This window comes from Scyliorhinus torazame, chromosome 19 (assembly GCF_047496885.1).
Source record: "Scyliorhinus torazame isolate Kashiwa2021f chromosome 19, sScyTor2.1, whole genome shotgun sequence".
NCBI classification, from domain to species: domain Eukaryota; kingdom Metazoa; phylum Chordata; class Chondrichthyes; order Carcharhiniformes; family Scyliorhinidae; genus Scyliorhinus; species Scyliorhinus torazame.
Window position 1 is genome coordinate 71,326,287 of NC_092725.1, and position 12,759 is coordinate 71,339,045.

At 45.4% G+C, this 12,759-nt stretch overlaps 1 protein-coding gene across 3 annotated transcripts in view; it reads right to left on the reverse strand.

Annotated features, from left to right (window-relative positions):
• Positions 1-12,759, reverse strand: part of efcab6 (EF-hand calcium binding domain 6) — a 200,550-nt gene that overhangs the window by 27,600 nt on the left and 160,191 nt on the right. For all 3 annotated transcript variants that reach the window (XM_072484515.1, XM_072484514.1, XM_072484513.1), the window contains one exon: positions 8,203-8,394. In XM_072484515.1, the coding sequence (XP_072340616.1) occupies positions 8,203-8,394 (192 nt within the window). The remainder of the gene's footprint in view (positions 1-8,202; positions 8,395-12,759) is intronic.

The following is a 12,759-nucleotide window of genomic DNA, read 5'->3' on the forward strand; positions in this document are numbered from 1 at the left end:
TAGAAATGATATAATATCAATATTCACTCTAATATAAGCACTATACTCACCATTTTTATATTGGTGGAGGGTGAACACCTTTCTTACTTTTCTTTTGTTTAACAAAATACATGAATCTTTAAAAAACTTTTCAATTATTTCAATAAATACCACACTCCATTAAACCATTCAGAAATGCACAGTAATTGACCCAATTATTTTTTTCACACATCATGAAGGTTATCAGACAACAATCAAAGAATAATGAAATCAGTTAGAAAGTCATTTTAGAAAAACACAAAACATGATGCGTTTTGGAATGTGATGTGCTGGAATCTGATCAGGATTTAAAACATTCTAAGATTGTTTATCTGAAATATGCATTGTAGTGCAACAGCGATAGGATCAAGCAATCCCCATGAAATTAAGTATATGAAGTGGATAACAGAGATTAATTTGGAGAGATATGGGGACGTGGACTCGAGGAAAGAGATAAAAATGAAGAATTATGAATGATAGAAATCTGAAATCACAGAATCCCTACAGTGCAGAAGGAGGCCAATCAGCCCATCGAGTCTGTACCGACCCTTCGAAAGAGCGCACTACCCATGCCCATTCAGTTGTCCACCCCGCCTTATCCCTGTAACCCCATATCCCTAACCAGCACATCCCTGGACAGCAAGGGGCAGTTTATCCTGGCCAATCCACATAACCCGCACATCGTTGGACTCTGGAAGGAAACGCACGCAGACACGGGGAAATGTACAAACTCCACATCGCCACCCAAGGCTGGAATTGAACCCCGGACGCTGGCGCTGTGAGCAGCAGTGCTCAACACTGTGCCACAGTTAATAAACTTGCAGCTGACCATTAGCATCCGAAAATAGAAAAAACATATACAATTCAAGTTTGAAACATCACAACTTCAGGACCCAGCCATTGGGCTTAAATGAGGGTCAGAAGCTTGCAGTGTGTGAGGAACATCTGTGACTTTTCCAAAAATGCCAAGTAACGGCCTTGGGTGGGCTCATTTTCCAATTAAGAATAGTGGGGGGAGCTCCTGAAGTTGGAGGGACATTAGGAGGGAGAGTGGGCGGAGTCCCATGGGTGGTCAGAAAGGGTGGAAGTATAATCAGGGGGGTCCATGGGGCTCTCAGTACTAGAGTCATCCAGAAGATACAAGTAGTTTTAATTCTTCTAACATTTTCTGGGCAGCTGTCACTGCAAGACAGTCAGAAACATCCAAAATTTATGACTTAAATTACATGATTGAATGGTTCCCATTGCAGGGCAAATGGCCAATGGAAGTTTGAAATTCCTGGGCAATTGCTACGCAACCCTTCCCCACAGCAGGAAACCCTTAGCAGGCCGTAGCCTTCCAGGCCTTGTCCCACCAGAGGACATCCACCAAGGTAACCTCAGACAACAGGACCGAGCAGTCAGCAGGCTGCCTCCGCCATGGACTTTGGGGCTACACCTCGACATAACAGTAGAGTAACGAAAATTAAGAAGTGAACAATAATAGTGGCATGGGTGTTTAACCACTGTATATACTTTTCACTTTTGTAAATATATTTTGCTTTCCTCCCTCTGCAAGTCTCAGATATTGAGTGGCTTATCAAGGTGATGCAAGGTCCAGCTTTCATTCAAGGGTACCAAATGTCCCTTCCCTCCAATTATCTCCCATCTTGTCCCTCAGGTCCATGAGGTCTCACTCAATCTCATCTCAGTCAATCATCTTTAGTTCCATATAAGCGACATGAACAAAGAAAGTTCCTATATCAAAATGATGGTTGGACAATGCACATGCAACCCTTGTATTATGTCACTCATGAGAATTGTTCATGGAAGGTTAGTTATTATCCTGATGCTGCTGACTGAACTGTGCTCTTTGTGGATGTTATAAACATCTCTCATAACCCACATTGGAGCCTTTTCATCCCGCTGTACTAAGCAATGGCCTTTATTGTATGACTGTGAGGTTTTGTTAAAGTATTATTCATCAAGCACCAGAGCCTTTCATGCCTCCCTGAAAAATTATTTCATCTCTGCATTTAAGGCTGAACATTAGTCCTTTATTAGTTCCCTCTCTCCCCAGGCATGACACTGAGCGATGGAAATTAGTTCCACTTGGTGACATTTGAAACGTCGACTAGACGGGTATACTGATGAAATGATCGGTTTACCTGGAAGGGTGTTTCTTTGATCCTGAACGGCTAGTATTGCTCGACTGAATCTCTCAGCGAGGTCACAGAATGCCAGTCGATATGGGATTTCATTACATGACTGTGCACTCAGTGCCTTAGGATTCATAGCAAGGACTGACCTTTGTGAGATGGACAAGTTCAAGGACTGTAATGATATGCCAGCAATGCTCCGGCACATCTTTTATTGGGGCGGCACTGTGGTTAGCACTGCTGCCTCACAGCACCAAGGACCCAGGTTCAATTCCGGCCTTGGATAACTGTGTGGAGTTTGCACTTTCTCCCTGTGTCTGCATGAGTTTCCTCTGGGTGCTCCGGTTTCATTCCATGGTCCAACGATGTGCAGGTTAGGTGGATGGCTATGATAAAAATTGCCCCTTAGTGTCCAGGGATGTACAGGTTAGGTGGGGTTACGTGGATGGGTGGGGTAATGGGCCTAGATAGGGTACTCTTTCAGAGGGTTGGTACAGGCTCAAAGGGCCGAATAGCCTTCTCCTGCACTGTAGAGATTATATGATTTCCTCTGTGCTCATCAGTATCGATTAAGGTACAAAGTTATCATGGACTGCTGCGTCAAAACTAACTGGGCCATGTCCCTCACAAATGTCAAGACAAAGTAATATGTAAATCTGGCCGGGTTCCAATGAATGAGTGATTGACAATGGTCCTCCTGAACCACTCTGTGAGGGCAATGCTAACATAACACGTAGCTTTACATCCATGATGCTGTGTAACAGGTCACTGCATCCTAATATCCAATAGCATCTTGTGGCTCAGTATCAGAATGTGGCCTCTGCATTAATCATGCATGAGAGCTGAGGCTTGGAGGAGGTGGTGCTGTCCAGATATAGCTCTGTCTTCAGAGGGTCAAGCGATAACCATTGACTGATGTTTTTCCTCTTAGAGTAACCTTGCTAAGCTCCTGTCACACTTGCATGAGTGCAATGATGTTCATAACGCTTCTTGAAGGCTGCCATGGCCACTAACCTTTCCACACCATGGGAGAAAGGCCTGCACTATGTGTAATTGCTTAAGGATGTGCTTACCCCATTACAAAGCGGCTGCAGGCACCCTAGACTACTGCACCTTCCAAGGATGCTCTCATTGTTAGGGGTGAAGGTGACTTACGTTCCCTCCGTTATCATTTTACGATTAATGACCTTTCATGAGACGTTGAGGATGAAAATTATGATCTTGTCTCTCCTGCATCGAAGCATGAGGAGAGTGTACATGTATCAACTTGCCTTCACCTTATTTCTCCTGGAATCTTGTAGCCAAGCAGTTGTCACGGACATGTTTTTGTATCAGGCATGTGCATTAGCATTTTCATGTGGCTCATCTGAATCATCGCCCTCTTTAATTTCATCACCGTCAACATCAAGCTGGTCTAAGGAGATGTGTAGCTCCTCTAGATCTTCCGTGGGAAACATCCCTGCTTTGCAGTGCTAGGCTTCACAGTGCACCGCAAACAATAATGATGCAGGATACCCTGTGAGAGACTTGCCTAATCGGTCCAAATATCTGAAACGTATATTTAACAGTCTGCTCTATCAAAGACCTTGTGGCTGAATGTGAATCATTGTGTTTCTCCTCAGATGCACTCGGTGGACGATGAATGGTGCATTTAGCCACTTCTTTCGGGGTACCCTCATCATCAAGGAGCCAACACTCCATACGCCAAGGGCCCTCTAAAACTTGTAGTACCTGCGAGTGGCTCAAGACGCAAAAGTCATGAGAACTCCCTGGGTACCTGGCACAAACATGCATCATTTGCTTTCTGTGATAGCAGATTAGCTGAACGTTGTGAAAGCAAAATCTTTTTCTATTAATGAATTGCACAGGCTGCTGCCAGGGAGCTCTCAAGGCCACGTGTGTCCAGTTGATGGCACCATGCACTTGCAGGATGTTACTTACAATCAGGGGATTTAGTGGGAGAATCAATCCTGTCTGGATTTTCAGGTTCAAGCTGGTTTATTGTAAGACAATTCCTCACAGCTATGAACCCATACGAAACTCGCACACCAAAGTGTTCCAGCTGTCTCTATTTATAGGATAATCAGTTTCACATGTTTAACTAACAATTTCTGTAACAAGGTAATTGCCATACACAGTTCATTGACAGATACCCCTATTTTGAAAAAAAATTAAAGAACATTCTTTTGAACCTAAACAAAAATAAATGATCCCACATTTTGACCTCTCTGAATTCCGTAATTCCTTTACCAAACATACATAAGCCACTGTGAAAGAAGCAGAAATTATTATTTTTTTCACATCATTATAACATGAGACACCCCTACTCTAATGCATTTAAGAATTTCTTAGGAGAGGCACTTAATTTTGTAAAACAGTCCAATAGCTGGAGACCTCCGTCAACCCATTGTGTTTTAGAGATTTCCGGCTAAGTCTAATCTTAGCCTTTTCTCAGTTACATTCCTTGTTGACTGAACACTGTCCCAAAGAGACTGGGTGTCAACATAACACGCTATGGATTAGGTTTCTCACATTGCACCTTATATAATAGTTCAGACAATATATTGATCAAGTAAAACCATACATCCAGTGCTTCTACTCATGGCAATGTTTCCACAGCTAATGTGCTTTATATTTTCTTGGCCTCACAGGCCAATGGAAAACATTTCTCATTTTCTTCCACCAAGTATATGATAAACCCTTCTGTGCTAGGGTACCCACCTGGGAGGTTGGCATGGGAAGCATCGCTAAAGATGACCAACCTCATATCTTCTGGCACACTCAAGGCTCGGAGCTTGAGCACGCATCTTCCGAATGTAACTTTTTTAGTGTTTCATTTGCTTTCAGAATTTCCTCAACTGAAGCATGTTTCGTCATGGTAATTAGCTCCAACATATCATAGCTAGCGTCGGGTCTAGTTTGAATGCACAGCCAATTCACATTTCTTAGTTGTTCTGTTTCTCCTTTGTAGCTGGGTTCTCTTTTTTTGAGGATCAAACCTGAGTTATGGAGATATGCTTAACACTTTCTAGATAAGATTGCTGACTCAGTGTTCCACTGGCTTGTTTTGCTTAATGTCTAAAGCTATAAATTTAAAGGCCCTTGAAGCCTGACTTCCTACCTTGAATTCCGTCTTTATCTTCTCGATTACCCCTTGCTCAAATTCAATAGCAACCCCCCCCCCCCGGACAGGAAATCATCAACAAGCATGATGAAAATTCCAGCTAGCTTCTCCTTATGGTATCAGTAAAACATTGCGGGGCTCACCTTTATCTGAAAACAATCTATTTTTAACAGGACAGACATCATACAAAACTACCATACTCTGAACTCACTATCCAATCTGTAAGCACACTTGTTCAATTTCCATAGCTGTTGTTCCATGTCACTAGCTTCTTTGGGCGGTTTCAAAAAAACTTCTCCCCTTGGAAAAAGGCAGCCTTTATGTAATTAGATTTGCTTTCCCAGGAGTACGATGGAAAAATAGCCAAAACGAAAATCAAACTTACTTTCCCTGCAGTCGGGAGTCCACCCTGACATCCTGATCCCCTAATCTCTCTTCAAAGCCTCGGCCTACTCATCTCGCTTTGGCCTTATACTTGCACCTGGGAGTACCTTTTCTGTACAGATCCAATGGCGAAATAAAGCTGGCTGTCCCATCCGGTACCTCAGTATATACTCCAAGTCCCTAACTTTCTAACTTTTTCTGTTTAACTTCCGTTATTAACTTATTTTCCAGTTTATTAGCAGCTACTAAAATCTCTCGGTCATGAGGACTTCGATTTCAATTGAGACTGCTAGCTTGACCTCTAGGCCTCATTCATATTAAACTATGACCCCTGTCTCTTTCTGGAGTGCTACTATATGATCGTTCTCCCATACGAGCAGAACTTTGTCCGCAAGTTTGCGATTTGTTTTCTGGGGTCACGGTCACTTTCTGGTTCAGTGTCAGAACTGATACTCCACTTTTTGCGTTTCCACATCTTTACATGATTTTGCCAATCCATAGATTTTGTAGCTTGTCGATCTTCCTGCACAATGCTTTTATTTTCTGCTCTCCCTGTTATAGTATTATTCCTCCACACACTGGGCCCTTCTGCCATTTATGCCCACTTTAAGTAGATGCCCTTTGGAACAAATAGCATCATCCTGCGCTGTAATATTACTCTGTTCAAAGTCTGTCAACCTTGTATCTCATGCCATCTGCTCCTCATTTCTCCACAATTGACAAAATCAGGAAATCATCTTTGTACTGCTTTGTTTCCAAGTTATGTTTCTTCTTTGTAGGCTGTTAGCTAGAGGCTCGGGAGCTCTGTACATAGCTAACACTAACACTGCTCTGTCTTCCCCTGGACTCTCTGGAGCAGCTCTCTCCAGCAGATTCTGTTGTGAGATCCTGTCCAATAGGAAAACTGCCTATTTGAGTCTCGGGGCGTCTCTTACTTTTAAGAAAACCTTCACAGTTCACTTGCCTGGCTTGACAGCAGCTGGAAAATGGAAGCAACACTGTGCCGTGATTTGGTGTTAAAAGCACGTACCTGGAGGACGCTTGATGTCAAGTGCACAGTCCAAAGATGTGCGGATTAGGTGGATTGGCCATGCTAAATTGCCCATAGTGTCCAAAAATGCCCTTAGTGTTGGGTGGGTGCTGGGTTGTGGGGATAGGGTGGAGGTGTGGACCTTGGGTAGGGTTCACTTTCCAAGAGCCGGTGCAGACTCGATGGGCCGAATGGCCTCCTTCTGCATTGAAAATTCTATGATTCTATGAAGTGTGCCTGCAGGACACATGACTTCCTCTCTGCTGTCGCTTTCGGCCAGAAGACTCTGCACAGCCTCATTTATTTCCATTTAAAAGGCGGCGGTAACGGCTGTTGGGTGCTTCTCCTACAATCAGAACCACAACGGGAACAGTGCGACTGATCGCACCTCAACCCTCCCAACACCTCCTCCTCACCCCCCCATGATCCACCCATGGGCTGTGACCCGCATTTTGAAAAGCCCTGGTATAAGCAATATGTCTTTATTACAGGGTTAAACAGTAGAAACACATATGCACAATAAACATATATTTTAACTTCCAAGTTTAATTTCAATGACAAATCTGGGGCGTCATTCTCCGACCCCCGCCGGGTCGGAGAATGGCCGTTAGCCGCCGTGAATCCCGCCCCCGCCCCCGCCGAAGTCTCCGGTACCGGAGATTGGGCGGGGGCGGGAATCGGGCCGCGCCGGTTGGCGGGACCCCCCGTTCAATTCTCCGGCCCGGATGGGCCGAAGTCCCGCCCAGAAATTGCCTGTCCCGCCGGCGTAAATCAAAGCTGGTATTTACCGGCGGGACAAGGCGGCGTGGGCGGGCTCCGGGGTCCTGGGGGGGGTCGCGGGGCGATCTGACCCCGGGGGGTGCCCCCACGGAGGCCTGGCCCGCGATCGGGGCCCATCGATCCACGGGCGGGCCTGTGCCATGGGGGCCCTCTTTCCCTTCCGCCTCCGCCACGGCCTCCACCATGGCGGAGGCGGAAGAGACTCTCCCCACTGCGCATGCGCGGGAAACTGTCGGCGGCCGCTGACGCTCCCGCGCATGCGCCGCATTTCCGCGCCAGCTGGCGGGGCAACAAACGCCATTTCCGCCAACTGGCGGAAATCCCTCCGGCGCCGGCCTAGCCCCTCAATGTTGGAGCTGGGCCCCCAAAGATGCGGAGCATTCCGCACCTTTGGGCCGGCGCGATGCCCGTCTGATTGGCGCCGTTTTTGGCGCCAGTCGGCGGGCATCGCGCCGTTGGGGGACAATTTTGCCCCTGTTTCTAAAATCCGAATAAGTTAACATTTCAGCACTAAAATAAATAAGTTGTATGATTGAAATTATACATTTTGTAATAGTTTGGCATTTTTTTCAAAAGCTTTATAAAATTGCTCATTAAGTATTTCTCAAAAATGATTTACAGATGTGCCACACGAAGGAGGCTATATATGCTCGTTGAAAAAAATGTGTTCAAAGAGGTAAAGGAGTTAACAGTTGTGCAATAAACACTGGGATGTGAATGATGCTGACCTTGTAATTGTAAACATTGTAGCTCTGTAGGAAGTCAAGCCAATCTACCATGTAGTCTGAGTCTAATTTCAATTTGCTGAGGAGGTAATTGAACTCCCTGTCTGTCAGTTTGAAGCATACATTATGAAGCACCTTGCGGAATGCTAATGAATTGATCTTCCCATTTCCATATTTATCAAATGATTTGAAGGCCTGAGGAAACATAATAAAACAAAATGAAGGAACAATGTTTCATATCCATGCTCATTACACAAAAACATCTTCCAAGTTCCTTTGATGGCTCAATGCACAATGCAGCAAGCACTAAATCATCAGATCAATAACGTTTCAGATTTCATTTGCTATCTGCACTGAGTTAGTTGATATGGTAAGATAACCTTAGTGCCCTTGACTATGGAAGGAACAAAGCAAGACTCCTGATATCATTCACAATCAAGAACTCCATGTGTGGTGCACATGTAGATCTTAGGCAACGACAATATTGTTTTGGACTATACACCAGGCTTACCTCCCCATTTAAATATTTGTTAGAACTCATGCACAAAGGCCTGCTATTGCCGACAAAACAATAATCCAAGTCAATGCTCACAAAATAAATCATAGAATTTACAGTGCAGAAGGAGATCATTCGGCCCATCGAGTCATCACCAGCCCTTGGAAAGAGCACCCTACTTCAGCCGACGGCTCCCCCCTATCCCTGTAACCCCATCTAACCTTTTAGATACTAAGGGGCAATTTAGCAAGGCCAATCCACCTAACCTGCATATCTTTGAACTGTGGGAGGAAACCGGAGCACCAGGAGGAAATCCACGCAGACACGAGAAGGAAATGCAAACTCCACACAGACAGTCACCCGAGGCCGGAATTGAGCCCGTGTCCCTGGAGCTGTGAGGTAGCAGTGCTAACCACTGTGCCGCCAAGAGGGTAAATAATATATGCATGGACAACAAAAATGTCTTGCATAGTCTTAGCAGCAGGTCTGGTCCAATTTTGAAGCAGACTAATGGGGGATGTAACAGGCCAGTTAAATTAGATTTGAACTTCCAAAGCACAGATATGATGAGCAGAATTATCTCATTTAGTGCTGCATGCTTCTTTGGTTTTATTGGCTAAGCTGTTGAGAATTATAGATACGTAAAGCACACAAAGATATAATAATAATCATCTTTATTGTCACAAGTAGGCTTACATTAACACTGCAATGAAGTTACTGTGAAACTCACCTAATCACCACATTCCGGCGCCTGTTTGGGTACACGGAGGGAGAATTCAGAATGTCCAAAATACCTAACAGCACATGTTTCGGGGCTTGTGGGTGAAAACCCATGCAGGCACGGAGAGAACGTGCAGACTCCGCACAGACAGTGGACCAAGCTGGGAATCAAATCTGGGACCCTAGCACTGTGAAGCCATAGTGCTACCCACTATACTACTGTGCTGCTCATATATGGACATAGTTGCACCAAATGGTGCAAAAAGCGTTTCCTCAATTTACCTTTTCTACTCTCTTAACCTTTTTGTTCCACTGAATATAATTAGTGGATGAACATTCTATACATAGACTAGGAAGGACTGGTATGGGAGCATGCCTATAATTTCCACGTATCCAAGTTTCCAACAGTCTGGGTACCTGTATAGGTGGTGGTAAAGAAATTAGCTGTTTCCTACAGAGGAGGATAATTGAGAAGAAATAATATAAAAGTGTTAGAGGGTGTTATGCTTACACATCTTCCTATTTAAATCCATTGCTGATGTCATCAATAAGTGCTGTGATGTCATTGGTTGTTGTTTCCTGTGTATAGTCGTACTTAACTGCCGCTAATTCTAATTCTATTAAGTTACTCTTATTTTGGTGTTTAACTAGCTATTCCCATTTTTGATCTATTTCAAGAAGATTAATTTCAACTTTAAGATTAACGCGTTTCGACTACCTTTTTGTGATCAAGTTACCACCTCTTTTTGGCGATGAGAATAAAAAAATCTAGTTTCAGCATGTTCAATGTGAATTTTTGCTAAGTTTACCAATGGAAGACAAGTTAGCAGCACATGGCTATGTTTGGGTCTATCAGTGAGTTTGTGGAAGTGAACGAGAACTGGACTGAATATGTGGAAAGGTTGGAATACTTTTTATTGGCAAATGGAATCACAGAGGAGGCTGGAAAGTGCCCAATTCTCCAGAGTGTGTGTGGGGCAAAGACTTACAAGCTACTGAGAAAGTTAGCTACACCATGGAAACCGGGAGCTATTTCATTTGCGGATTTAGTTACACTTATTCACAACCACCACAATTCCAAGTCCTCAGTAATTGTACAACATTTAAAATCCCATAGTCATTTTCAGAAGATGGGACAGGATGTAGCTAACTTTGTTGCTGAATTTTAAAGGCCAGGGACGGTATTTTCCGTCAGCTGACGTCAAAATCGGGAAAGACGATTGGGTGGAGAATCGGTTTTGACGCCAAAATTGCGACAGGCGCCAATTTGACGCCAAATCGCAATTCTCCATCACCTCGACAGCATTCCGGAACGCATGTACAGTAGTAGACACCATTTGCATATCATTAGCGGGCCTGACCAGGTATTCTCTGGGCCATCCGTGATTCTCCGTCTCCGATGGACCGAGTTCACTTGTGCTTTTAAAAATCATGCACCGACGTGGCGGCTATTGAGGGAGAGAGAGAGGGGTTAAGGCAGGTGTCCAACATTGGCATAACTTGCTGATAGTTGTGCTGCTGGCCGGGGGGCTTCTTCCAGGGCTGGGGAGAGGAGTGGGGTGTGGCCAGAAGGTGGGCTGTGGGGTCATGGTGGACGGGCATGGAACACCATTGTCACAGCCGGCAAGGCAGCCATGCAGCTGCGCACATCGCTAACAGCCCACTTTGAACTTAGTGCCACGGGTCGTATACGTGTTCCCCCCAGGGCACCCCTCCCTAGGTGCCCCCTGGCCCCACTGACCCATAAGCTGTGTGCGCACGCTCCAGCACAACCTGTGCCATCTTGTTGGCTGGGGTGAGTGTGTGTAGGTAGCGTAATGTGTATAAGCGGCTGCAGCTTGTCAGCCTCCTGAGTGTCAATCATGGACCTGACGAATCCCGCACCGTTTTTCATTGTAATCGATTGTGTTCCACACGGCACTGATGCTAGCCCCTCAATAGTAGAGGAATCAGTCCAGGTGTGGCACCAGTTTTCCTGTCGTGAAAGTCCACGAATTCTGCGTTGACGTCAACACTTAGTCTCAGACACGGAAAATCCCATCCCAGGTCTCTGAACATTGTGAATTTGGGGTAGTTTTGTAACATATGCTTCAGGACAAATTAGTTTGTGGCATTAACAAGGACAGCATTCAGTGATGTTTGCTGGGAGAAGCACACTTAAGACCATAAGAAGACCATAAGACATAGGAGCTGAATTAGGCCACTTGGCCCATTGAGTCTGCTCCACCATTCAATCATGGCTGATATTCTTCTCATCCACATTCTCCTGCCTTCTCCCCATAACCCCTGATGCCTTTATTAATCAAGAGCCTATTGTCATAATATCCACGCATGTATGAAGTGCAAACAGGCAGTGATTGACACACAGGATGACCAGTAAGCACACAGCACAGTGCAGCCAATCACCAGACAGGACACCACCACTATAAAGCTAGAGGGCACTAGGTTTCCCGCTCTCTCTGGACCCAGCCAGAGTCCACGAGCTCGCACAGTGCAAACACCATGCGGTAGCTAGTAAGTCTGGTCAGGCTAGTGCAAGGTCTCCAGTCAGTTCAGTATAGTGTCGACTCACCGTTAAATATGTATGTTAGTTCTATAGTTCAATAAAATCGTGTTGGATCTTCTACAGTGTTAGAGGTCTGTTTCTCGCATCGCTGCATCAAGTGCAGTCCACACCGAACCGACCTGCCTACCACATGGAGTGATACTGAAAATTGACGGACCTACCTTGAGTGAATCAGCACTGACCAGCAAGCAGCCATCCGGTGAAATGGAAAACATCCAGCCTCCTCTGCAGCTCCGCATCTCCGCCAACCTCGGCACAAATTGGAAGCTCTTCAAACAGAAGTTTCTCTGGTACATCGAGGCCTCCGACCTCGAAGCAGCATCGGATGCCAGGAAGACCGCACTATTTCTCTCCACTGCGGGGGACCACGCCATCCACATCTACAACTCCCTCACGTTCGTGGACAGCGAAGACAAAACAAAATTCAAAACAATCCTACTGAAGTTTGACAGCCACTGCGACATTGAGGTGAATGAGAGCTTTGAACGGTACGTTTTCCAGCAGAGGCTTCAGGGTAAGGATGAACCTTTTCAGTCCTTCGTCACCCATCTCCGCATCCTAGCGCAGTCATGTAACTATTACTCGACGGCTGATTCCATGATCCGGGATCAGATCGTTTTCTGGGTCCACTCCGATTCCCTTGGCAGCAGCTCCTCAAAGTCAAACAGTTGACCCTCTCTGTCGTTATCGAGACGTGCGTTGTCCATGAACATGCTACGAATTGTTACTCCCACATCAGGGCGGCAGAAAATGCGAAGCTGGCCTCCCACGAGGCGGT